Source organism: Galeopterus variegatus, unplaced genomic scaffold, assembly GCF_000696425.1.
Source record: "Galeopterus variegatus unplaced genomic scaffold, G_variegatus-3.0.2 Scaffold146, whole genome shotgun sequence".
Classification (NCBI taxonomy): domain Eukaryota; kingdom Metazoa; phylum Chordata; class Mammalia; order Dermoptera; family Cynocephalidae; genus Galeopterus; species Galeopterus variegatus.
This window is the reverse complement of record NW_007726257.1, coordinates 841,656-869,540: the sequence shown is the minus strand read 5'-3', so window position 1 is coordinate 869,540 and position 27,885 is coordinate 841,656. Positions and strand designations below refer to the sequence as shown.

At 36.1% G+C, this 27,885-nt stretch overlaps 1 protein-coding gene across 1 annotated transcript; it reads left to right on the top strand.

The window, feature by feature from the left end:
- Positions 1 to 26,626, top strand: VPS4B (vacuolar protein sorting 4 homolog B (S. cerevisiae)). Its single transcript, XM_008591262.1, has 11 exons — positions 1 to 260; positions 9,400 to 9,511; positions 10,823 to 10,979; positions 13,727 to 13,794; positions 16,257 to 16,376; positions 19,156 to 19,312; positions 19,679 to 19,827; positions 20,334 to 20,415; positions 21,883 to 22,102; positions 24,389 to 24,529; positions 26,408 to 26,626. The coding sequence occupies exons 1-11, from the start codon at positions 234 to 236 to the stop codon at positions 26,507 to 26,509; spliced, it is 1,335 nt and encodes a 444-aa protein (XP_008589484.1). The 5' UTR covers positions 1 to 233; the 3' UTR covers positions 26,510 to 26,626.
- The last annotated feature ends 1,259 nt before the right edge of the window (positions 26,627 to 27,885 follow it).

The following is a 27,885-nucleotide window of genomic DNA, read 5'->3' as shown; positions in this document are numbered from 1 at the left end:
GGTCCAGAGCCCAGAGGGGCTCGGGATTGCGGAAGTTTTGTGAAGAGGGTCGGGCGGCCGGATAGCGCAGTGTTGCTTTAGAACAAATTCCAGAAGGCAGTCTGCTGCTCGGGGTCCGAAAACCACCAGCTTCCCCGGGCTTGGGGCTGTAACACCGAGGGCTCTTCGACGTCGCCGCTGTTGGTTCTCCTCGTCCCTCGGTCCCCCTCAGGGAACCGCCTCGGATCTCCGCCATGGCATCCACTTCGCCCAACCTCCAGGTACCACCGCTCATCTCCCGCCCCCTGGAGAGGGGGAGCCGAGGGGAGCGCGAGAATTGGGGTGGAGGGCAGGGAGGTGGGAGGAAGCGGCCGCACCCCTGGCCGGGGCCGGGCGAAGCCGCAGGTGGGAGAGTGGGCCCTTTACTGCGGGAAGGTCGTTTCCTGCACGCTCTTGGGGTCTCTTGAGCCACTTGGAATGGGAGGCTCTTGACGTTTGTTAGGACTTTTTTTTTTTTTTTTTTTTTTTTCCGAGCTTGAACCAAACTGGGTAGTCTCCAGTCAGCGTAAGGGAGAAAGGAAATACGTAATTTTTTCAAAGCACTAGTCTAGATCAGTTGAAAATAGGGTGGTCATAATTCTCAGTATTTCGAGCCGATTGAGCAAAGCTTTTCTTTTCGAGCTGTCGAGTGAATAGAAATATGACAACAGCCCTGGAATAGGAAGTTAGAGCCAGCCTACATCCAATCTCCGAGAATTCATTGAGCATATGTGTTTATGTGCACTCTCCTGTGGCTCCGAAACTGAGTAAGGCCGGGGAGTATTCTTAAACTCCTCTGTGGCTACAGTTTTCCACGCCCACAGCAGTGAGCAGTGTTTTGTACATAAATCATGGAATCTTAAGATTTTAGACGTAATCGTTAGTCCTCTGTGGAATGGAATTCATTGAGGAAAGAAATTTAAGAGTGTCATCCATCCCCAGAATGGGTCTAGGGCTTCAGTGGGGTTTAGAATGTGAGTTAGGAGACTCGAGGACTCCCAGTCCGGTATGTCAGTTTAGGCCAAAGGAGAAGCGTGAAATACCTATATTGAGTCATTGTCTTGGACTTCCAGTAGTGTGTTTAACAGGCACCAAAGATAATGGAAGGCTTTCTTAACCCAGGATAATTGATTCTGAAGAGAGATCACTCAAAATAGACCCCCATAAACAGAGATCAAAATTTAACAAACAAAAAAGTGGGAGGGGAGGCTTGCTTGGGACTTTTATCTTGAAAATCAACCTAAATGATCATGAAAACAAAGGTTTTATGTCTTTCACAAAATATTATGATTGTGTGATTCATTTCTTAGAATAAATAATGTCAGGTGCTGATTTGTATGTGTATTTTTTCCACCAAGACTGTATTAAACTAAGATACAACAATCTTCACTTAATCTTAAGGGTTTTTTTTGTAGCCTTTGGTAAGGGTCTTTTGAAGGAATATATTTGGAAAAAGTATTGTTCGTTTGGTGAAAGTTTTATTCTTTTGAGTATTAAAGGTGATTTATTTTGAAGTGCCCATCATATCATCATTCTTGTTGGTTTGTCGGTTAACTAGTTTTATTCAATAAACTTCATTTTCAGAGACTTTGCATGTAATTTGGGCATTCTACAACATAGTCTTCATCTGTTTACTGATATCTTTCTTCTGCAAGATTTGCAGTTTTATTCTATAATCAGAGTGCATCATATTTGAATTGGATGTTTGAGTATTCAGTGAATCAGTTAGAGATTGATATTAAAGCATGATTGCTAGTGTTGAACGTGAAGAATGTAGTATTATTTTATTAGTGGTCTGTTCACAGGTGTGCTTTTTCATTCAGCCTTTTCAACCTTCTAACATAGGAAATTTGGATGAAGAATATTCAAATAATGAATAACTTTTCCACTGAACAAGGCAAAAATCCCTATAGCCAGACACTTATAATCTAATGGAAGAATGCATCAAAATTTTTGATTAAAAATTGAAATTAAAAGTAATTCAATTAATGCCGTAGTAGAATTAGAGTTTACTATGGAGGGCAGAAAGGAAGAGCCAATCTCACTCTTCCAAGGGCAAGTGAGAAATGTCATACAGAGGAGGTGATGTGATCTTAGATAAAGTGAACAGAAGTAACAGTAATTGCTTGGTGTTTGATGTGATCTCATTTAATCCTCAAAACAACTCTTCAAGGTGAATATTATTCCAGGTTCACAGTATGAGAAACCTCAACTTATTAAGGTTCTGATTTACCCTGAGACATACAGTTAATTAGTATGGAGATAGTTTTGAATCCAGGTCTGTCTGCTTACCAGTCTGTAGTTTTTTCACTACAAAATTCTGCCTTCTTGAACAGGAAAGTTAAATGTTTTCCAGGCAGAGAAAATCAACTTATGTCTCAGTCCCAAAGTGTAATAAACCTTGCAGAGGATTAGGGGAGATTGCAAGTAATACAGTATGAAATAGAACTCATAATTTACTCAGTCTTCAATATTGAGTGTTACTATGCCATGTGTTTTGCTATGTCCTGGGGAATCATAAAAATATATATATCATTTATGACCTCAGACAGTTTATGTTCTTTTTTTTTTTTCCTTTTTGTCTTTTTTCGTGACCGGTAACGGGATCGCAACCCTCGGTGTCGCGCCCGTACCGCGACCGGCAACGGGATCACAACCCTCGGTGTCACGCCCACACCGCACTCAGCCCGTGAGCAGACCAGTCTCCACATAGGATCCAAACCCTTGGTGGGAGCGCCGCCACGCTCTCAAGCGCCGCACTCAACCGAGTGCGCCACCGGGCCGGCCCCAGTTTATGTTCTGATGTGTAAACATATAAAGTGACTGATAAGTACAAGAGGCAGTGGAAATCTAGAGAAGGTTAGGCTACACTGCCCTGAGGGTATTGGGAAGGGCTTTGCAGCAGGACCATGACTGCTGTGAGTCCTGGAGAAGCAGGAGTTTTACAGGGAGACAGTGAAATAGGATATTCCAGGTGGAGAGTATGCTGTACACAAAGGCATGCCATCTGAGTTGGTCCAGGTTGTGCCAGCAGTTTGGTATCACTGGGACTTAGTGTACAAGGTGGGAGTGCAAGCCTAAAGAGTCGGGCCATATCCCAAGGAGCCTTGTGTACATGTAAGCCATAGAAGGGTTTCACACAGTGGAGTAATATGCTCAGGCTTTTGTTTTAGAATGAAACTGTCATGTGTGTACACATGAAAAGCTTGACTGGTGGCAGGCCTGGAAGCAGAGAGACTGGTTAGGAGGCAGGGGTCTGTGTGATGGGAGATAGTGAGGGAACAAATTAGTGTAGTGTCTATTTGAATAAAGAAGAAAGGATTGATCGGAGAAAAATATCACACTTGTATTTGCATTTAAACAGTTCGGGAGGAGGAGGAGTCTGGGTTTTCTCCCAGCTTTCAGGATTAGGTATCTGAGTGGGTTGGAATTGGTTCTGGGATACAAAAGACGGGGCATATTTGGGGCTGGGGTGAGTGGAACAAAATAAATTCAGTTCTCAGCTTGTTGAGTTTGAACTGCCTGTGGGGGCAATCAAATGGAAATGTCCAATGAGCATTTGGGTACATGTGTATAGAACTGGGTAGACTGGGCTAGGCTGGAAATTAGGATTTGGGACTTGTTGGCATACAGATGGTGGCTGAGATTGTGGGTATGGAGATTTTACAGAATGAAGAAAATCAAGGACCAAAGTAGAAACCCTGTGGAATATCGACATTTAAGGAGAGAGGAAAGGGAGCCTGAAAAAGAATCATTAGACAGTAAGAAGTATAACAAGGAGAGAATGTTGTCATGAAGGTCAAAAAAAGAGATACTATTAAAATATTTGTTGTTATGGTAAGTGCTGCAGAGAGGGACTTAGATAAGCATGAGATTTGGCAATCAGGAGGCAGAAAACATTGCTGTGAGAAGAATAGAAAATCAGGAAACTGAGATGAACTTGGAGTACTCTTTGGGATTTTGCTGCAGAGATAAAGAGATGGTAAGATGGTAGCTAGAGAGGAACTTAGGAACTGGGCCGAGTTGGTATATTTGGGGTTGTGTTTTGTAGATATGAGCCTACACATTTTTCTGCTGAGGAAAGACCCAACCAAAAAGGGAAAGGTTGGGTAGAGCAGTAGAGTGGTACATTATTGTTGGAGTAAATGTCAGGAGGAAGGTAGGAATGGACTTCAGAGCATGGAAGAAAGAATTGTCCTTGACAGAAAGGGACTGGAACATCTTTTCTCCTGAGATAGGTGATTGTAGAATTTACCCAGTTTCCCAGGGTTTTCTAGTAACATGTCATAGTCTCCTAATCTGAAGAGGATAGTCCCAGATTTCCTAACCTTTATACTTCCACACTGATGACTGGATCCTGACTGACTGACCTTGGGGTAATAAAGTCATTCAGTCTTGTGCCAGCTTCGCACTGTGCTAGAGAATATAAAAAAGTGAAGGCAACAGTCATAACCCCTGTCCTCATGGAGCTTATATTCTAATGGGAGAGACAGGCAAAAAAAAAAAAATCTCACATGTGGGTGTATTCACACACACACACACACACAGGTAACAAGCCTGGAAGGATTTTAGACACAAGAGTGGTGTGGACAACTGTGTTTTAAAACTGAATAAACTTGAGGATCATTAGCCTAAAGTTGGTCAGCCTTAAATCAACAGAAATAAATCACATAAGGAGGGAGTAAACAGAAGTGAGACCCATCCCCAAACTCAGTGTCACATACTAGAGGAAGAATCAGCAAAGAAGACTGAGTAGGAGCTGTCAGAGAGGTAGGAGGCCTCTCTGACAAGCAAAGTGGTGCTTGGGGGCTCAGTGGAGGTCACTGTTCAAAAAGAAGGAAATGATCAACTTTGTAGAATGTCAAAAAGATCAAGATGAAGACAGAGCTAGTCTTTGGACCTGGCATCCTAGAGAGCCTTGATATAAGCAGTTTTATTGATGTGATAAGGGAAAGAGAATAAAGGCTTCTTAGGTGAGATTTTGGCTCTAAAAGGTAGCAGAGAAACAGAACTAAACTGAAGGGCGTTTTGGTGTCAAAGAAGGTTTTTTAAAAGAGGGCTGTTTGTATGCTGACAGAAATATCCAGTGGAGAGAAATTGTTGGTAGAAATGACAGAGGTGGAATAACCAAAGCGAGAAAGATTTTGAGAAAGTAGATTTCTTTTCACACATTTGACAATTTTCTTGATTACCCATTGTATACCAGCACCATTCTAGGCTGGAGGAGTTCAGATGAAGTCCTGTTCTCACAGAGCTTACCTTAGTAAAGGAAATAGCCAGTAAGAGAGTATACAGGTAAATATAATGATAAAGATAGGATAAGAGAGTGCAGGGGTGAGGGGAGAGCTGAGAGCAGGGATGGGGTACAGCCTCTTATATAGCAGATTAGGGAGGTCCTCTCTGAGAACTTGCTATCCGAAATAGGGCAAACAAGGAGACTGTCATGCATCGATCTGGGGGAAGGAAGAACATTCTAGACAGAGGGGTCTTCCGTACCTGAGTGAAGGAGGATTAGAGGGTTTCAGTTGTGATCCAAACAGCCAGGGCCCAGGTCATTTAAGGCCTTGTAGATCGTGCTCCAGCATTTGGATTTCATGGTTTGCCATGGGAAGCCATCAAAGTTTTCTGTATGGACTTCCAGGTGGTGGGGTGGAAGCAGGCTGACCACCTACAAGCCTAGGTGGTAATTTGACAAATATGACAGTGGATTGAACAAGGGTGGTAGCAGTGAAGATGGTAAGGATTATATTCTGAAATAATAATTTGCTCTCCAAAACCATACAACACAAGATTAATTTCATTTCAAATGAAAAATGCTAACAAAAATAAGGGCAAAATGGGGCATTCATTGGGAGAAAATAGATGCATGTCTTCATAAATCATCGTCTTTGATTAAAGGTTTAACATGCACCCTCCGGTACAGTTGCTACATATGGCTATTTAAATTTAAATTTTAATTAAATAAACTCACTCCTCAGTCACACTACAACATTTCAAGTATGCAAAAGCCATATGAGGCTGGTGGCTTTGGTACTGGACAGTGTAGATACAGACATTTTCATCATTGGGGAAAGACTGGTTTAAACTAATTGGTGCCATGTTTGGAGCCAGATACTTAAATACCAACTATAAGAGTTTTACTTTAACAAATATCAGTGTGGTGCCTGACTGTGACACCATGTTAGGCCTCACTGTGAATCAGGGGAGTAGCTGAAGAGGTGAGTGGCACAAATTCCAAAATAATCTGAGAAGAAAATTATAATCAGAATAAGAAAGAATTTATTTCTGCTGTGTGGCTTAGCCACTGAGCTTTGGTATGCATTTCTATATGACCAGTCTCACCTAACCACTAGTTGACCACATTCTATGACTCCACTTTTTATATCCTGTCTAGCTTACACAACTTTTGAACATTTAGCTTTGAATTAAGACTGTTTGAACTTTGAAATGTGTGAGTACTACACTTTGTCAATTGTAAAACACACCATTTTTCTTCCCTCCTGCTACAACAAAGGAAGCATGGTCTTCCAGGGGATGGCCTCTTCCTCTCATTTACAGATTTCATCCCATCTATATCCAATCCACAAGCAACTACTTCAAAATATATTATTATTCTTACATATGATTGGTTTTTGGATTGTTTGAATGGTTTTTTTTTCTTAATTTTATGCTTATTTTTAATATAGCCTAACCGTGATCATTTTTTTTTTTACTGGCACTTATTTCTGTTGAATACAGTTTTACTACTTAAATTAACCCAGTTGGAATGTTTTAATAAATTATGCTTGTTCTTTATTTGTATGTGTCTGTGCATATTTTTAAAAATTAAAGAAATTTTTTTTAATGAAAATTTTATTTTGAGGTAACTATAGATTCACATGCAGGTATAAGAATAATGTAAAGCGGTCCAGTGTGTCCTTCACCCAGTTGCACTCAGTGGTGGAATCTTGCAAAATTAGTATAATATCACAACCAGGATATTGACATCAGTACATTCCACCATTCTTACTCATATTGCCCCATGGGGTTTTACTTGTACTTGTGTGTATTTGTGTGTGTGTGTTTCTGTGCAGTTTTATAACATGTAGGTTTGTGCATCCACCAGTCAAGACACAGAAGAGTTCCATCCACAAGGATCCCTTATGTTGCCCTTCAACCCACAATCACCTCCCCTTCGTTTTGTCCACCATCCTGATCCTTTCACAGCACTGATCTGTTCTCCATCTCTGATTTTGCCATTTTGAGAGTGTTATTAATGGGATCATATAATATATATAACCTTTGGGAATTGGCTTTTTTCACTCAGCATAATTCCCTCAAGATTCATGTAAGTTGTGTGTAACAGCAGTCAGTTCTTTTTTGTTAGTTACTAAGTAATACTCCATGGTGTTAATGTACCACAGTTTGTTAACCATGCAACTGTTGAAGAACATCTGGAACATTCATGTACAGGTTTTTGTGTGAACATAAGTCTCCATTTCTCTGATAAATGCCCAAGAGTACAGTTGCTTCTTCATATGGTATTTGCACATTTAGTTTTGTAAACAAAACAGGACAAAAACCAGCCAGTTTCCCAGGGTAGCTGGACTGTTTTACAACTCACCAGCAATGTATGATTGATACAATTCCCTGCATCCACACCAGCATTTGATGTTGTCACTATTTTTTGTTTTATCTATTCTGATAGGTGTGTCATGATGTCTCATTGTGGTTTTAATTTGCATTTCCGTAATGGCTAATAATGTTGAGCATCTGTCTTAGTCCGTTTTGTGTTGCTATAACAGAATACCCGAGACTGGGTAATTTATAAAGAAAATGAAATTTATTTGCTTACAGTTTCTGAGGCTGAGAAGTCCAAAGTCCATGTCGTGGTGGTGACAGTGATGCAGGGACCTCACTTTGCAAGATGGTGGAAGCAGAGAGAGCAGAGAGAAAGAAAGAGTCTCCTTTTAAAGCCCTGAGAACCATGCCGCTGACCACCATTTTTAATCCGTTCACTACCACATGGTCCTACAACCCAATCACCTCTTCAAGGCCCCACCTTCCCCACCTTACAATTACCATAATAGGATTTCCCACCCTCTTTACGGGGCCACTGTGGGGGCTAAGTTCCTAATACATAAAACTTGGAGGACACAATTCAAGCTTTAGGGAGTTTTGGGGGGACATAATTCAATCCATTATAGCATCTTTTCGTATGCTTATTTGCCATCTGTATATCCTCCTTTGGTGAAATGTCTGTTCATGTATTTAGCCTATTTTCTAATTGGGTTTTTTTAAACTGTAAGATTTTGAGTTCCTTATACATTCTCGATACTAGTCCTTTGTCAGATATGTGTTTTGCAAACATTTCTCTGAGTTTGTAGCTTATGTTTTCATCCTTTTAACAGGATCTTTTATAGAGCAAAAATGTTTAGGTCTGATAAGGTTCTAGTTTAGCAGTTTTTTTCCTTTTATATATGTTGTGCTTTTGATATCAAATCTAAGAACTCTTTAGCACCATTTCTTAGAAAGCCTGTCCTTCTACCATTGTCTTGCTTCTGCATCTTTTTCAAAAATCACTTGGATATACTGTATTTGTATGGATTTATTTCTGGAAGTCTTTCTTTTAAATACTACCAAAGTAGTCCATGTTCATTATGGGGTTTTTTTTTTTTTTTTTTTTTGGCTGTTGTTTCAAACAGTTCAACTTGTGCTACATACAAAGGGTTGTATACTGCTTTTTTAAAACAAGTTTCCCAGGCTGGCCTGTTAGCTCAGTTGATTAGAGGATGGTGTTATATAACACCAAGGTCAAGAGTTCGGATCCCCATCGTGGCCAGCCACCAAAAAAAAAAAAGATTTTAAGTTTCCAGGTTTTCTTTTGGTTAATGTCTTTGTTCAATAAACTTTTTAGTTAATTAGTGGGTTAAAAGATTTGGGCAGTTTTCAGATTCTTAATATTTCATTATGCCATTGCTTCTAAAGGGGTTTTACCTCACTTACATTTCTACTTTCGTTGCATGCTCTAAATATAGCAGCATTTGATTTTTGAGAATTTCCCCAAATGCTTTTTTTAATTTGAATTTTCAGATTATTTGATTCTCCCTTCCTAGCCCTAAGTTTGACTTTAGTTGAGTGAAAATTATGTGAGAATCTTAGTAACTGGTACTAGATATAATACTCAAATAGCATTTATCCAAATAACAGATTAAGTTCACATTTTATAAAGTTATAATTTTCATCAAATATAGTTCTGATTTAGGAAAAAAGGATTTGTTTTAAAGTTGCTTTTGTTATTTAAGAAAATCATTCTAGATCATACTGAAAAGTATGATTATTTACTTCAAATTTATGTTTATGCTTTGATTTTAATGTTATTATTTTGCCTCCCTTGAACAGAAAGCAATAGATCTTGCTAGCAAAGCAGCACAAGAAGACAAAGCTGGGAACTACGAAGAAGCCCTTCAGCTCTATCAACATGCTGTACAGTATTTTCTCCATGTAATTAAATGTAAGGTTATAGTTTAGTTTTTTATTTTAAAACACAAAAAGAACAAAATCCTATTGTATTTATAAAGATTGAAAAATAATTTCAGAAAATTCTAAGCCATCCATTTGTAAAAAAATTCCCACTTCATAGTAACTTTTAAGTACTCAGACTTAGCTAACAAATGTGATAGCTATCATAGTTATTAATTTATATACCTAAACATCTTAAAATGTTGTATAGACAATAGAAATAATTTTTTATTTTACCGATAATGTACATAAATTGTGTAATCAGAGCTTATTCATTTTCTAAGCATATGTTTGAAAATACTCTATTTTAAAAATCGATTGAGGGCCGGCCCAGTGGCACACTGGAGAGTGCGCCGATTGGGAGCGCGGCGGCTCTCCCGCCGAGGGTTCGGATCCCATGTGGAGACCGGTTCCCGCTCACTGGCTGAGCGCGGTGCGGGCGCAGCACCGAGGGTTGCGATCCCGTTGCCAGTCCCCGGTACAGGCGCGACACCGAGGGTTGCGATCCGTTACCGGTCAGTAAAAAAAAAGACAAAAAGGAAAAAAAAAATCGATTGAGAGACATTTTATTCATGTATTTTACAACTACTATTTGTTCTGCCTGTTTACCATGTGCCAGGCACTGTTCTAGGCACCAGGGATACAACAATGAGAAAAAAATGGATAAAAACCCCTGCCTTCATGGACCTCAAAACTAATGCAGTTGAATAATTTAAGGTTTTCTTTTGAGCTTCCCCATTTGATTTTGAGGGGTTTTTTTGTCAAATTAAAGTGAAACTAAGAATGAATCATAACGTATAAGATACTAATCCCATGCATTGCATATATATACTAGTGCAAAGTCCACATTTGAAAATAGCCCTGACAGAGGCCTTTATATAGTAAAATTACTGTGTTGGTAGTGTACATAATATGTGGGATTTCCATCACTTTTTATACTCTCTGAAATAAAACTTATGTAGACGTTACCGGAAATAATTAATATTGCTTTACTTCATTTGTCTTTCTTATAATTACCTTTGTGTGAGATAAGCAGGGTTCAGCTATCTGCTCTATCTGCAGCATGTAAGGGAAGAGTATGAAACCTACAGAATATTTAATAATTTCTTATTATTTAACCCAAACCCACGTTGATTTCCAACCCTGCTGGGGGAAGGAGTAGATAATCATTGGTTACAGTGAGTTAGGGATGATCTTCCCTCCCCCTATATAGAATTTCCTTGTTTAAAAAAATATATCTAAAAGTTTAAAGCTTTGCGTATAGAATACTAATGGAAAAATCTCTCTCATTTCCTTTCAATAGATGAAGCACAGGGTGATAAAGCCAAGCAAAGTATCAGAGCAAAGTGTACAGAATATCTTGATAGAGCAGAAAAACTAAAGGAGTACCTAAAAACGAAAGAGAAAAAACCACAGAAGCCAATGAAGGAGGGACAACCGAGTCCAGCTGAGGAGAAGGGGTATGTATTTAAGAGTGTTAGATGTTATTTTGTCTTTTAACTTTTAATTTGTGAAGTAAATTTCTTTTGCTTAAACTGGGTGTTTGCAAACCAAGGCTCATGGGCCAAAAATGGCCTGCTGCCTGTTTTTATAAATACATTTTATTGGAACACAGCCTCGCCCATTTCTTTACCTATTGTCATCTATGGCTGCCTTTCTTCCATAACTACAGAGTTGAGTGGTTGCAATAGAAACTGTATGACCCATAGAACCAGAAATATTTACTCTCCAGTCCTTTATAGAAAAAAAGTTTGCCAACACCTAGTTTACCAAGCTTCAGGGATAATATACCTCAAATAACCCTCCATGACTGCTTGCTGGTTATAGGGGAAAACATTTGTAGAAATGGCACCCAGTTACCCATTGCTGATTTTGTCATATTGATGGTTATTACAGGAATCGTCTGTAGTTAAATATTTGACCACATGACAAAATGAATAATAATTCCAATAATGTAAATAATTTTGGGGATATGTTATGCATAAGTTTTCAATGTGGATTTGCTTTAGATTTGCTTTATGTTATTGTAAAGAAAGCAACAGGCATAATTTATAAATATTGAAACCCATTTTGGGGACTGTCTTTCTAGATGGGGGATATATTGCTTACAGATGCAGAATTTATTCAACACATAATAACGTGCATGCCAGACTCTGTGCTAAGCAATGGGAGTAATCTAACCAGATCTTCTCTGACCGTTCTACTGACTGGTGCCCGAAGTGGTTCCAGGTGATACACTCTTAAGAAAATGAGACTCTTGGATGGACTTATCTGGCCTGGCTAGGTTTGAAAGCATTGAAGTTTTGGTTAGCTTTAGAGGATATGATACTCATAGTTCATGGTACGCGGTGGCACAAGTTACTTACGTAATTCCCTCTAATCAAAGAATGAAGTGCCCTTTAGGCAGTGCTACCATAGACCAAATTTTGAAGGACATGAGAAATAGAAGAACTAGAGTTGACTTCCTGCTTCAAACTATGTGGCCAAGTTTGAAGATAATTATAAGCTCAAAGTTTTATATTCTGTTCAAGACATGAACAGGAAACCAGGGAGTTTCTGTGACACACTAAGAATAATATCTTTTGCACCTATAGCATTGACATAACAAAAATCAGATGACAGTCTGATCTTAGGTATTATTGAATTTCAACTTTGGGTTTCTTATATGAAAGTGAGGACATTTAGTGTGAGACAGGTACTCCAAAGATAAAATGAAAATGTTGGGAAGAATTTAGTTGACTTCGAGTGCTTGGGACCTCCAGCTCTCACTGAGACTTCCTTGTCAGAAACATTCTCTCTTCCCCCATCTCTTGAGGCTCTTCTGGGCTTGCTCGAAGACCCTGTAAGGATCTCTCCTGAGATGGTTACCTAACAAAGGGGTACCAGTTCTTCTCCTGGAACAGCTATTTTGGTTACAGACAGCAGGACCCACTTTGGCTAATTTAAGCAAAAAGATTTATTTTAAGATATTACCTTACAGAATTTTGAGGCCAGGGAATTAAGCTTGGATTCCACATCACTGGAAAAAATGCTCAACTATACCAGCATTGTTCAAATAGGGATCTCACTGCTGCCAACTCCTCTGCCAAGCACTTTCAATGCTTGGAAGCAGATAGTAAAACCTCTGCCACATCTCCTTCAGCAAAATCAGTGCTTTCACCTAAAGATTTGGTCTCCTTGCAAACAGCCCCCACCTAATTGGAGGAGCTTAGGTGTCATGTGGAAACTTAGCTGCAAGGGAGCCTAGAAAGGACAGTTTTTTTAATAAGTATAGCCTTTACAGTACAGGAAAGCATGATAGAAGGAGGTTGAAGTGAGTGTCAAGTGAATCAGATTAGAGTATCTACCTCATCCATAACCCCACCATCCTGCAGTAATCAAGGCAACCCCTTCTTGGCATAAAACCTGTCAAGCTTTTTATCCCCTCTTTATGTCTTATATTTTTGAAGATGATATAATTCCATATTTTCTGCTTTATCACTTTTTCATTCAACATTTTATCAGGAACATCTTTCCAATAAACTATTTCTACCACATCATGTTTAAAGGTTACAGTGTATTCTTTCATATGCTAATCCCTACAATTCAACATAAATTTCTTCTCTTTTCCCCTGTTGGAAACAGTATAGATGTGATTATCCTTACAATCAAATCCTTGACTCATTTTAAATGATTTCTTCAGGATAAATTCCTAGATATGAAATACCTGAGGTGATCTACTTGTTCCTCGGGTTCAGTTCATTTCTATCAGGAAGCTTCATGCATTTTTTGGACCCTCCAGACTAAGGGTTATAGACCTTTGTACCTTAGATAATTAGTGTTCTAGGTTTTTTCCTCCTAGTATGACTAATTATTCTGATTTATATTTTGCCTGGTCCTGATGTTTTTACTGTTGTTGTTTGCAACTCTTGTAATTCATCTTAACTCCTATTCATAAAAGGATCCATTTATGAATAAATACATACATGGTTATATCATGGGAATTTGGAGCTAGTTCCTGACTTCATTTTGGTTTTTTTGTCCCTTTCCTGTTCATGATTTTCTATTGATTGATGATGTGCCTGCTTCCTATTTTATTTAATACATTCTTAAAAGTAATAAAATAAGCACAACTTTTAATGTGAATATCTTATATCCAGATCTTTCCTTCATTTTTGTCTTATTTGATAGCAGTGATGATTTGAATATATTAAATTCTTTTTATTAGGAATGACAGTGATGGGGAAGGAGAATCTGATGATCCAGAAAAAAAGAAACTACAGAATCAACTTCAAGGTTGCTTTAGATTTCATTTTTAAATTTACTCTCTTGTTAAAATGACTCATAGTGAATTATCTGTTTGAATTGTTATTTTTCCCCCTCTATTTAAATGAAGTTCAAGTACTGGCTTCAGTTCTGGTGGTCACACGCTGGCTTTGTTTAGAATGATTTCATAGGGTTTGCCCTCTAAGGTCACTAATGGTTTGTTTTTTTCATTTAGTAAAAATATTGTTTGGTTTTATATCTGCCTTTGGAAAGGCTGTGAGTCAATTTGTTCTCTTTCATTTTATTTGCCCCCTTTTAGAGAAGGTAGCATTATACTTTTGGCACACCACATAATCTGATGGTATTAAAATTTACTATTGTCAGTGGAGCAGAATGAATTACGAGTTACACTTGGCTTTTTATTGTCATGGTTGTGGCTGATTCATTGATTGTTTATTTCATATTTTCTACCTGCTCTTTCTCATCTGTTTTTCAGTGTTTCCATTTACATTTATCCCTTTACATTTACATTTATCTGTTTAAGCTTTCTGTTTTTACCTTCTGCACCTATAAAAGCCCTTTCATTCTCCTCTACTAAAATATAGTGGCATAATGGAGAGGGCGTAGGTTTTGGCTCTGTTCAGATCCAGATTCCACTCTAAGGTCTGCCACTTAAAAGCTTTCTGATTGTGGGTAAGTTACCTAACCTCTCAGAGTCTGAGTCCCCATCTCTAAAATGAAAATTAGTAGTACCTTCCTTTCAGGACTATTAAAAGATTAATGACAATATAAAAACGCCTTAACATTATAGCTGACAAATTCTAGGGACTCAATAAATGATAGCTCTATGTATCTAAAAAGGTGTCTATTTAATTGCTGGCTGGCTTATTTAATTGCTGAGATTGTAATGTTCTTTTGATGTGCTACCTAGTGGTTTTTTAAATTGAATTTTATGCCCCATCATTGATAGTATGTATTTTGTTCATTTGAATTTTACCTAATAGAATGCATAAGTGGGAGGGATTTCCATAGTATAGACTCAGCCTTGGTTACTGAATAATGAATATACCTAGCTTAACCAGACCTTTTAACCTTGCTATACTTGTCTTTTCATCTTGTTATAACCTCTGTCTTACCCACCACAGTGGGATGTATAGGAGAACACTATTAGGATAGTATCTTTAAAACAGTACAGTTGATAGGATAAAGAGCATTTTTATATGTCAAGAACTTCAACAGAGGATCTAGCCCAAGAGCAGAAATTTTGACTTTCCACTGCCGGATTCCTGCTGCCTGAAGTGATGCAGACACCCACTGCATACTCAGTAAAGTATTTGTTGGGTAACCCAGTGATCCATACAAAGTCATCTTATTCTAATTGTAAGGCAACAAGCTTTTTTTCTGTCTGCTCTATTGATTTTGGTTTTGTTTCCCCTCCCCCTCCCCCCCAAGTGAAAATTAGATTGTATCTTTAATTTCGAAAAAGATACAACCAGTTTTTAATAGGGATTTCTCTAAATTCCCTATCAGCTATGATAACGGCCAGAGATGTAAAAAAAAAAAAAAAAATTTCAAAACATTTAAATTAAGAAATTTATTTGGAATTTCAGGATGAAATAGAGTATGAAAAGTCCTAACAGGCTGCTTAGTTGTTTACAGTTGAGCAATTTCTATATACTGAAAATTGGAAAAGCTTTTGATAAAAGATTACTAGAAAATTTTGTGAATAAGCTATGTTAAAAGGATTCTTCTTGGACTTTCACTGCAATAATTTCACTGCAATGGCTTTTTAATATACACCATTTAGAAACTAAATCATTCATTTAAGTAACTTGGTAAATTTACAAAAATTGTAAATAGGTTTATTTAGAAGCCAAATAGAAAATTTGGCAAATCTTAGGGTAGTATTTTGAATCCACAGAGGTACACCTTCTGTCTCTTATCTATCTGCTTTTATTCCATCCCTTCCTCTCTTTTCTCCTCCCTTCTGTTTGTCTGTCTATCTTCAGTTAAAGTTAAGTGTATTTTCTTCCTGTGGTTGAGGAGAGCATTAATGACTTTTCCTTTGGTTAACAGGAAAAATAGATCAACTGCTATTGAACAAGTATTTTTGATACTGCAGAATTAACGTATTCAAATATTATAACCACTTTATTTAATGTTTGGTGCTTTTCCAAACATTCTTTATCCTTACACTAACCTGTCTAAGTAGTTTTGTAGGCAGATGGGACTATTTTCACATTACAAATAAAGAAGTGGAAATAGAAGGGATAAGTGACCTACCCTAGGTTATCTAGCCACCACCCACGTCCACGACTCCTGCTGACTGCTCCCTTACAGCTACTTCCTCATCACATTATTTCAGAGTTTTAGTACATAAAAGTTTTCCAGACAATTTTATAATCCATTTCTTTAACATTATTATGTCACGTTATCTTCTAACTTTGATGAAATCGTCTTCCTTAATTTAAAGATGACAAAATTTTTTGTAGGTGCCATTGTTATAGAGCGGCCAAATGTGAAATGGAGTGATGTTGCTGGTCTTGAAGGAGCCAAAGAAGCACTTAAAGAGGCTGTGATATTGCCTATTAAATTTCCTCATCTTTTTACAGGTGAGATGACTTTTAATTTTATTTGATGATATTTTTAAAATGCATCAACGACTGAGGTAAAACATTATGAATTCTTGTAACCATATGATGATTTATTATCTTAAATTCTGTTATAATGTGATATATCTTTACACAAAGATGTTTCCCTACACATATCTATGTTTGCTATATATATATTGCAAAACAACCTAAATGTCAACCAGTAGGGTATAAGGTAATTAACCAACATGTAGTGGAGTACTGTGGAATGCTGTAGTGTGCACTCATTAAAATGTAGTAATAAATTTAAATCTACATTATAATTTATTGAAGAATGCCCACCTCTGTTATAAAGATAGTTATAAAATATAGTATGATTCTGTGATTGTTATATAAATGTGCATCTGAGAAGCGTAGATGCATTGATATAAAAATGTTAATGTATGCCTAGGAGATAAGCTTATAGGTGATTATTACTTCTTTTGACTTTCATCAGAATTTTTTGCATTGGTAATGTATTAGTTTTTTAAGAGTATTTTCATTTCTTTTCTTTTTTTTTTTTTGTCTTTTTCCGTGTCCGGCAACGGATCGCAACCCTCAGTGTTGCCCCCATACCAGACCGGGGACCGGCAACGGGTTTGCAACCCTCGGTGTTGTTGGTAATGTATTAGTTTTTTAAGAGTATTTTCATTTCTTTTCTTTTTTTTTTTTTTTCTTTTTCCGTGTCCGGCAACGGATCGCAACCCTCAGTGTTGCCCCCGTACCAGACCGGGGACCGGCAACGGGATTGCAACCCTCGGTGTTGCTCCCGCGCCTCGCTCAGCCAGTGAGCGGGAACCGGTCCGTATGTGGGATCCGAACCCTCGGGCGGGAGCGCCGCCGCGCTTCCGAAGCGGCGCACTATTCATTGCGCCACCGGGCCGGCCCAGTATTTTCATTTCTTAAAAAGGGGGATAAGACTTATTTAACAGCTTCAGATGAAGTGCACAGCCTCTAGTAGCAAAGGGACAACTTGTTATAATGTGAAAGGAGTGTTGCTAACCCACCATCTGGAGATAGTTTAAGTTCTAGTTGGCAGCAGGAAGTGATCTATCTGTGTTGAACCATTCCTTCACATTGTCGTTTTTGTAACTGATAGCCTATGTTTTGTAATCTGCCTACACCCACAGTCTAACAGCCAAAAAGAGGTGTTTCCTTTTGAAAACAAGCTGGTTTATGTAGAGAGCAAATCTGTGATGTTGGCCTCAGACTGAACAGGTCCAGACAGTGATGTCGTGTAGAGCAGTGATGAAGAGCAAAGAACCTGTGGGCCATGTATGGTCCACCTAACTTCATGAATATGAAACTAACAGTATAAAAGTTGACATCATAATCCTATAACAGTACAAAAATGTAGTTGAACTCATTTTATGTTATATTACTTATACCAGTGTTTCCCAAACATGAGTCACTTAGGTATCATCTTCATGTACCATTATTATTTTTTAAATATTTTTCTTTAAATCACTCACTTTTTAGAACAAACTTTTGATTACAGTATAGCATAAATACACGGAGAAATGCAGGAACCATTAAGTGTTCAGCTTCCTTAATTAGCCATCACCCAGGTCCAGAAAGATTACATTACCTGACCCAGCATTGCCCTCTGCCTCTTTGCTCCTCAGAGGCAATCACTCTCTTGATTTCAAACACCATAAGTTATTTTGCCCATTTTATTTTAACTTTACATTATCTCACTTATTTCACTTTATTTACATTATTTTAAAAGACTGCTTTGTGTCTACTATAAATGAAAAAAAATCAGTGTTTTTCAAATACACATTAACAAGGTAATTATGTAAGAAAGAAGTATTTTTATACCACCTAAAAGTATTTTATATGATACCAGAGGTATATGTACCACACTCAGGGGAACACTGACTCAAAATTGCATACATTTAAAATAGGAAACGAGTTCAAGTAAAAGTTGAGACTTTCATAACAATAAATGTAAATATTTAGTTTTGCCATTAGTCATCAGTGTATCATTCCTTTGCAGACACCGTGTACGCATCACAATTTTCACCTAGGAATTTTTTAAACATGTATTTGATGTTTTATTGCCTGCTGTAACCCAGCCTGCTGGTTTATTTTAGGCGGCATTATAATTTCTCATTAACAAAATTGTGCCTCAAAGAGTTTATTTGTTCAGTTGTTATATTTTGGCAAAACTAGGATGTAAGATAAGAGTCCCCTTATCATTACCCAGCCATTGAGACTCTGCTACCTGTAATACTAAACTGTGCTTCCCTGTGGAATCAAGAATTCAACAGAACTTCACAAGTCAGTCAGACCGTTAGGTTCACTCCTCCAAAGTCATAAATATTTAAAGAAAGTCTTTCCAGCTGTCCTTCCTTTAATGGATATAATTGTTTTACAATATTCTGGTATTGAGCAGTGAGCACTGTAGATGATCAGAAAGTGCCTTTTAACTGAACTTTTTCTCCGACTACACTGAAAGCCCACAGAAGGTAGAGATCCTTTGTCTACACATTATGATTTTGATACATATTGAATGAATCACTTCCTGTTAGAAGGCTTAAATTTATGTAAACACACTTTGGACAAAGTAGTGTCAAGAAAAAGATAAAATACATTAAAGACATACTTAGATTGATTTATTTTAGAAATATCTTTTTTATTCTTACTAATAGATTTAGAGTGAAAAATCTTTTCACAGTATTCAGTATTGATGATGTGTACGGTAACTGAAATTAACGGTCTTGAAATTTTCATGTTATTTTTCTAATGCAAATTTTAGGCAAGAGAACACCTTGGAGGGGAATCTTATTATTTGGGCCACCTGGAACAGGAAAATCCTATTTAGCCAAAGCTGTAGCAACAGAAGCAAACAACTCAACATTTTTTTCAATATCATCCTCTGACCTTGTTTCTAAGTGGCTAGGTGAAAGTGAAAAGTAAGTAATAGTCATTCATAAATAGATTTTTTCTTTTTTTTTTAGTTTTTTCTTTGCCTGGTAGTCACTGTATCAGTCTGTAAAGTAATAGGTTTCTTACATCATTAATAGATATTCAGAGAAGTGACATAATGTATGTATTCATTTCTCAGCCAAATCAGTTTCTAATTTGGAATTTATTTTTCAGGATAAAGACAGAATATATGTATAGCTTAGTAAATTATAAAGTTGTAGCATTCTTATTTTCTGTACCTAAAACATGACTAGGCTTTTTAAATCTATAGAGTTCTTGTAATATTGGTATATTCCTTTGTTTTAGTCTTTTACCTATTTTTTTAGAGGCTGAAATATTTTACTTATTTTTAGACTGGTTAAGAACTTATTCCAGCTTGCCAGAGAGAACAAGCCTTCCATTATCTTCATTGATGAAATTGATTCTCTGTGTGGTTCAAGAAGTGAGAATGAAAGTGAAGCTGCACGTAGAATTAAGACAGAGTTTCTAGTTCAAATGCAAGGTAGTATTATTCATTTTTGGAAATAGTTTCTGTTTGTTGTATAATTGTTGTTATAAAAATAATGGGAAAAAAATTCAAACAGAATTTCTCCGTTCTTACAAATTGTTTCATTATGCCATGTTTAATTCTGATTGTCTTCCATATGCATATGTAATTTTTACCCAGTTGTAATCATCTTGTAGGACTTCCTGATATAAATAATAAAGATTAATATATTCACTTAAAACATACCAGGAACAATATCAGTAAGAGGGATATGTAGTCTTCAAGTAAAATCTTTCTAGAAATATTTTGATAAGAATATTAATAGTATTTGTCCACAATCTGGGAGATTTGATTCTTGGGAATATTTGCATCATATGGCAGTAATATGATATTTGATTAAATATAGTTTTTTTCAGAGAGTCTTTCAAGATGAGGTACTTTAACCTCAAAGCACCACATTACTTAACAGAACATACAGACAAGATTTAAAGAACACCAAAATATTACCTATTTTAATGCAGGGGTTGGTGTGGACAATGATGGAATTTTGGTTCTGGGAGCTACAAATATACCCTGGGTTCTGGATTCTGCCATTAGGCGAAGGTATGATGATACAGTAAATATATTATTTCTAACTGCAGATGTAACAGGTAAATGATAATTCCCTTTTATCTGTTGAGTCATTCTGATAACTTTTCAAAATTTTTTTAATGTGCCTTAGCTTTTTTGCTCTCTGTCTTGGGGGAATCCTATTTAGCCAAAGCTGTACCAACAGAAGCAAACAACTCAACATTCTTTTCAATATCTTTTTCTGACCTTGTTTCTGAGTGGCTGGGTCACCCCCAGAGGAGTGGTCATTTGCTTGTTCGTTTGCCTGCTATATTGAAGGTATAAGATATCCACGTACTGGAAGCTTTCACATTGGAAAATATATTATCTAATGCTTACCTTTAGTTCTAATTAAGTTTAGTGGGCACTGATGCTCCAAAAATTTACATACATTTACATATTAATTTTCAGTGAGAACCTTTTATACAAAATTTTAGCAGAACAACTATTATGCAAGTTGGAGTAAGATAACGAAGATATATTTTTAGTAAAAAAATTTATGTCTCTAATTTTTAAGTTGAATAAGAAACTAGCTCTAGGAAAGGTGTATAGAGGCTCTTCACTTTTCACTGCTCACTCCCTATTTCATTCATTTAATTTTTCATGGTAAAAATTACTACTTCAGTTTTGCCACTTTTATCCCATTCACTTGATGGTTTGCCATCATGCCAGATTACCATACAGTACTAAGAAAGGAAATGTGCTGCATATTTTTGAAAATCATCTAATTTCAAATCCATCTCTAGAGGTATTGGAAACTTAAAATTATTTTCATTGCCACAAAGAGTTACCTACAGGAAAACAGTCTGCAGAGACCACTTAAATTATCCCTCATTGTTTCCGCCTTATCTCCAAATACTGAAATTTTAAGAAGTCAAGCAAAACCATTGTTAGTAAAACATAGCGTTTATTATTCATGATATAAGATTATTTATTCTCAATGTACTCATTATAATAAAGTGGACATTTTGTGTAATAAATACATTTTTATTCTATAAGATTTTGAGTAATTTTACTATTTTGAATTTAGAGAATTATCATTTCATCTCTACTCTTATTTTATATTGTTAATCATTAATGCCTTCATCAGGAGTTCAGAATACAATTCTGTGGGAAACTGTAATCCTGTAGGACATGTCTTTTTATGTCATGAATTCCAGACATATAAGCAGTATGGCCAAAATGACTCAAAAATCATGCGAGAAAGACTAAGCTCCAAACTGGTTTACTGCCCATTTCAATTTTGTTTGTTTGTTTTTGATGTGTTCTAGATAGTCTCTCTTTATCTAACCTAAATATGTTTAACTCTGGCACATGTGGGCCCATTTAACTTATTCAACTTAACTTGGTGTAATTGAAAATTTCTAAACATCTGTTTCTTTTTGAAAGTATACTAATTTTCATTTTAAATTAAATATATATATATTAATATTCTTGAAATAATTTCCCTTTTATTTTAAGATTTGAGAAAAGAATTTATATTCCTTTGCCCGAAGCCCATGCCCGAGCAGCAATGTTTAAACTGCACTTAGGGACCACTCAGAACAGTCTAACAGAAGCAGATTTCCGAGAACTTGGGAAGAAAACTGATGGTTATTCAGGGGCAGACATAAGTATCATTGTACGTGATGCACTTATGCAGCCTGTTAGAAAAGTACAGTCAGCAACTCATTTTAAAAAGGTAAGTAGCTTTTTGGTTTGCCCTCAAAGAATTTGGAAGGGTTGCAGTGTTGTATAATAATACAATAAATAAGTGGGTTTACATAATGGACATATTTTTACTTTATTGAAAATAAGCTGTCCAATAAAATTTTTTAATGGCCATTATTATAGTCCTAAAGCATTCTAAATTTTTCTATAGACTTATTTTTAAAGTATTTCTATATTACTTTGATGTAAGTATAGAAACTTAAATATATAGCTGTAAGGCTGTTTCTGACATAACTAGAATATCCTTGAACAGAATCTGGTGCATTTAAACCTTACAAACAAATAAAAATAATAATAACCAATATCTTTTAATTTTCATGTACCTGCTACTGTGTTATATCCTTTATCTTTTTATTTCATTTGGTCTTCACACAAACTGCAAGAGGTGCATGTAGCCAGCCACTTACCTGTTGGTGGCTGATCTGAGTCTTAGATACACTTTGCCAGGATATTAGAGTGAGTGGCAGAGGTGTGATTTGTCCCTGGGTGAGGTGTACTTCAGAATCTGAAGTCTCAACCATTCTACTGTCCTGCCTCTCCTGTGCGCTCTTGTCCACGTGTACAAGTTGAGCATATGTGGCTGAGATGTAGTTTTGTGAAAGACTTTGGTCTTGAGATACCCAATTTAAGGAACAGTGGACTAGGTAATTTGGACCAACCCTCTTACTGAGGATAGCAGTATCCAATATTCTCATGACCCATATATTTAAAAATCCTGAAAAAACAATTAGCAAACCTAATCCCGCTATATATGACAAGACTGATATATCATGACTAAGTTACATATGTATGTCTATTATGTGTCACAATTAGATAAGTTTTTTTTTTAAAGTTAAGAACTTGAATTAAAACATGAATTTGAAGCCTGGGACCACAATTTACTTCTTATATCTCCTTGAGCAAATTATATTACCTACTTAAGGCTCATTTTTATCATCTCTAAAATGGGTATAATAACACTACTTTGAAGTGCTATTGTGAGAATAAAATGAAGTAATACTCACAGAACACTAGTTATGGTACATGAATAGCCCAGTAAATATTATTCATCTACCCTTCTTCATCCATCTCATTACTGAGAAATATAGTAGGCTCAGGATTAAGTTTATGCCACAGCCATTATATTTTCTCTTAAATTCTCTTTGCCATTTAGAAACTATAAATTCTTAAGAACTCAGTTCTTTCCTACCCAGGATTTATCATTTGATTGTATATATTACTACCAGCAACAGCTTATATGACCCTGAAACAAAGTCCTTGTTAGTAGGATAAAGATGAATCAGCCAAATCAGTTTTAACATCAGGGCTTTGGATCACCAACTGTAGTAGACAGCTCTATGGCTCCATCCTTTACTCTGTTTTTAAGGCTAATTATTTCAGTTAGCAAGAACAGATTTGCCTGTTTGTTTATTTATCAAATGTCTAAAGTACTAATGTGGGCCCAGAGGCAGATCTGAAAGTACAGTAACCAAAAAAAGAAACAGAAAACCCTGACCCTCATGCAGGTGAAATTTTTGTGAGGAAAGACAGACAATAAAATACACATAATAAGTAAGGTAAGAATGTGTATTTCTTAACATCTACACCAATTCCGAGATAATATTTAATGTCAAACATTGTAAAACAGATATGAAAGCAGCCTCCAGTTTGATACAAATTTATTGCCATGTGACTTTATATCACAAAGTTTCTTTTCTGGGGTATGATTAAAACTTTTTATTTAAGTTAGTTATGCACCATAAAGTGGCACTGAAATTACATTTTTATTATTTAATTTTGTACTTATATTTGAAAGAGTTTTTGTTGAAAGAGACATAAAGATTCATTCATGTCAGGCTAAAGCTTCCGAATATCACAGGAGCTTCTCAGCTAGGGAAAATAGAGCAACTTATGAGAATTTTTTAATATGTCTATTTTTGGTCTCTAAAATTACTAGCACTAACTAAGCATTAGAGAAAAGACAGGGAAAGCTTAGCCACAGGTAACCGTTTCTTTCTTTTTTTTTTTTTTTAAACTCATTTTACCCCTGTGAAAATATGGGTAATTTATTGTAGGAAAGTTCAAAATATCAACCACAATCTATCCCCATCACTGAGAGATAACTACTTTTTGTTGTATATTCTTCTATTTTTTTCCAAAATTAAATATTTTGACAAAACATAAATACTAGTACATTTTCAATTTTCCTGATAATAGCCTAATCTTAATGTTTATTTAATTTGTTCAAATAAATATTTTAGATTACTATTTGCTGCAGGTTCGTGGACCTTCACGAGCTGATCCCAACTGCATTGTAGATGACCTGCTAACACCCTGTTCTCCAGGTGATCCTGGTGCCATTGAAATGACATGGATGGATGTTCCTGGAGATAAACTTTTGGAGCCAGTTGTTTCTATGGTTTGGAATTTTGTTTGTTTTTAAGAAAAAAATTAAAACATTATACTTTGTATTTTGTCAAACAAAGATAAAATGTTTCAGTTATGTAAGATTTGCTGGAAAATATTAGTATGATCAGGCATGTTTATTCGATACTATTGACTCACTTTTAAAAAATTATAAAATTAAATTTATTAAAATATAAAAATAATTATCTTTAAAATATTTGGTGGGACTTTAAGGAAACTTAAATTTTAAGTAAAAAAGCTATTTTTTAAAAAAACAACAGGTTTCTGACTTTATAGGTCTTATAGCCAGAATATTATCCCCAAAATGCTTATATATATTATGCATAAACTATTGTCAGTACTTAACTAAAAAATTGGATTGGTGAAATTTTTTTCCCTGAGTCTCAGATTTTTTAAAGCAACCAGAAATGCTAATGCTTGTATCACAGTTTTCATAAATGGTGTTTTTCTGTTTCACTTCTCAAGGCTCCATGGAAAGTTTAAATAATGCACCGCTTAAAAATTGTAACTGAATTTAAACAGAATTTTTTTTTACAAAAAAATTAATTTTTATAGTTTACATTGGAAGAATTAAAATTGTTTTGAAAGGTACATTGTTTTTTAAGGAAATTAGGGTGATTGAAAAGTTACATTTATGTTTTCTTATTGATAAGAACTCTTAATTTTCAAAATTTTTTGCTTCAGTTACAGATTTTGAAAGAGTTTTTTGGTATGTTTAAAAATAACTTTCAGAGGGGCCGGCCCATGGCTCATGCGGGAGAGTGCGGTGCTGAGAACACCAAGGCCCCGGGTTCGGATCCTATATAGGGATGGCCGGTTGGCTCACTGGTTGAGCGTGGTGCTGACAACACCAAGCCAAGGGTTGAGATCCCCTTACCGGTCATCTTTTAAGAAAATAAAATAAAATAAAAAAATAACTTTCAGAGGAGAAACTTTGATATGTACAAATAGATAAGTAGCCATATGTATATGTCTTATAAGTATACACACAGTCATAATGCTTATCTGAGAATTTATTCAGAAATCCCTGTTTCTTTCAATCCATGATATTTTTAAGTTTTTATGCTCTGTCTAGCTTTGAAGAATTTATAGTAACTTACAGTGGCCCTTTTTTTAATCATTTTTCATACTGTTTCACAGGAGACGTAGCCTAGAAGTTAGCTTTTTAATATTAGAATATTTTCTTACCATTTCAATTTAATTTTAATTATTTTAAAATTCTTAGTTGATTTTAATAAAATGGCATTCAGCTTCAGTTAAGTATGGGTGAATGATTATATTCCTTTGAATTGCACTTACTTGAAAAACCAATTCCTTGGGCCAGCCTGGTGGCGCACTGGAGAGTGCGCCGCTTGGGAGTACGGCGGCGCTCCTGCCAAGGGTTCAGATCCCATGTGGAAACCGGTTCCCGCTCACTGGCTGAGCGCAGTGCGGGTGCAACACTGAGGGTTGCAATCCCGTTGCCGGTCCCCGGTACGGGCGCGACACCGAGGGTTGCGATCCCGTTACGGGTCAGTAAAAAAGAGACAAAAAGGAAAAAAAAAAAGAAAAACCAATTCCTTGTTTAACAAAAACAAATTGCAGGGACTTGATCCTCTGGCTAAGAGGATTGTACTTCTGATCAGTAATAGAGAGCCCTTGAAAGGTTTTGATCAGGACAGGGGAAGAAATTGGAATTTTCTATGTAAAGAAATAACATAATCAAAGATGTCCTTTAGGAAGAATAAAGGAATTGATTGTAGCTTATGGACACTGCAAATATTCAGATTTAGCCTTAGGTTAAAGTTAGTAACAATAATGATAATGTGATGATTTTTATTTCATTAAATCTATTATTTATCTCTCTCCCCAACCTTCTTTTTTCTGACAGTCGGATATGTTGCGGTCATCGTCTAACACAAAACCCACAGTCAATGAACACGATTTGTTGAAATTAAAGAAATTTACAGAAGATTTTGGCCAAGAAGGCTAAACCAAAGACAACAAGGAAGATGTTTATTATATGTATTCTTTCTTTCATAGATATTTTTGTCTTTCTTGGATGGCGTTCAGATTATTTCCAGTAAAACTCTTTTACCACAGGGAAATACACATCTTGCTTCAGAGTTCCTTTAAGTTTTATATTATACTTTTCCTACACTACCTACTAAGTGCACCTTTTAACAAATTATAAAATAATCGGTTATAAGGAAATAGCAATATATGAATGGCAAAAAATAGAAATTACCCAGTAAAAAGAGCTTTAGAAGTTGATTGAGGGCCGGCCCGGTGGCGCACTCCTGCCGAGGGTTCAGATCCCATGTGGAGACTGGTTCCCGCTCACTGGCTGAGCGTGGTGCGGGCGCAACACCAAGGGTTGCGATCCCGTTGCCAGTCCCTGGTACGGGCGCGACACCGAGGGTTGCGATCCCGTTACTGGTCAGTAAAAAAGACAAAAAGGAAAAAAAAAAAAGTTGATTGACACTCAAGTACTTAAAATTTTTATGAATGGTAGTCTTTGCAAGAGCATTTATCATTTTTTTGACTAAAATGAAATAGGGCTTATTTTATATTTTGGAAAAAAAATTATTAAACATCATTATCAATGTAAAATTGATTTTCTTCATGAAAAAATTAAAAATGGTGAAATCTTTACTCTCAGGGATGGGCAATAAAACAGCAAAGAGCACTGTAATTGGGTTTGAAAGATTCTGAATTGTGTTATAGTCAGTGCTCTTAGTGATTTTTAATAGGTCGATGTGGTTTTTTTCTGTGTAGATTTAAATAATTTCTTTAAAAGCAGGAAGCTTTTATATTTAACTAAATGATACCTTTCACTGTGCAATTTCAAGAGAAAGACTTTCTAAATTAGGCATTGTCTTTACCTTGAAGGAGAAAATTGCCTATTTCAGTGTCTTTTTGTAGCAAGATTGACCAAAACAGGTGGTAAATAAATATGTAATTTTAAAATAACTGTCATGAAATACTGTAATGGCAACCTTTGCTAATAAGGAAATGGCCTCATTTTAGTTTATGGGAAGTTTCTTGTGTGTGATGTGGTGGTGCGTGTGTACATATATATATATATATAAAATTTTTTTAAAATATAAGATAGCAAGGGTCTTGTCTTTCACCTTTTAAGTTTAGGGAACAGTTTGTCCTGGCCACACATATGTTATTAGTGTAATGCTTTATGACGCTTTAGAAATGAGCCAATGACTCATTAAATAATAAAATACAAACACGATGTTATTTTAATATCTTCAAATAAATAATCTGAGATGTGTATCACACACATTAGCATTAACACTAAGTTGTGCCTTGTATGTTTGCATTGGCTATATGTGCAAAAGATTCAGTTAGCTAGAA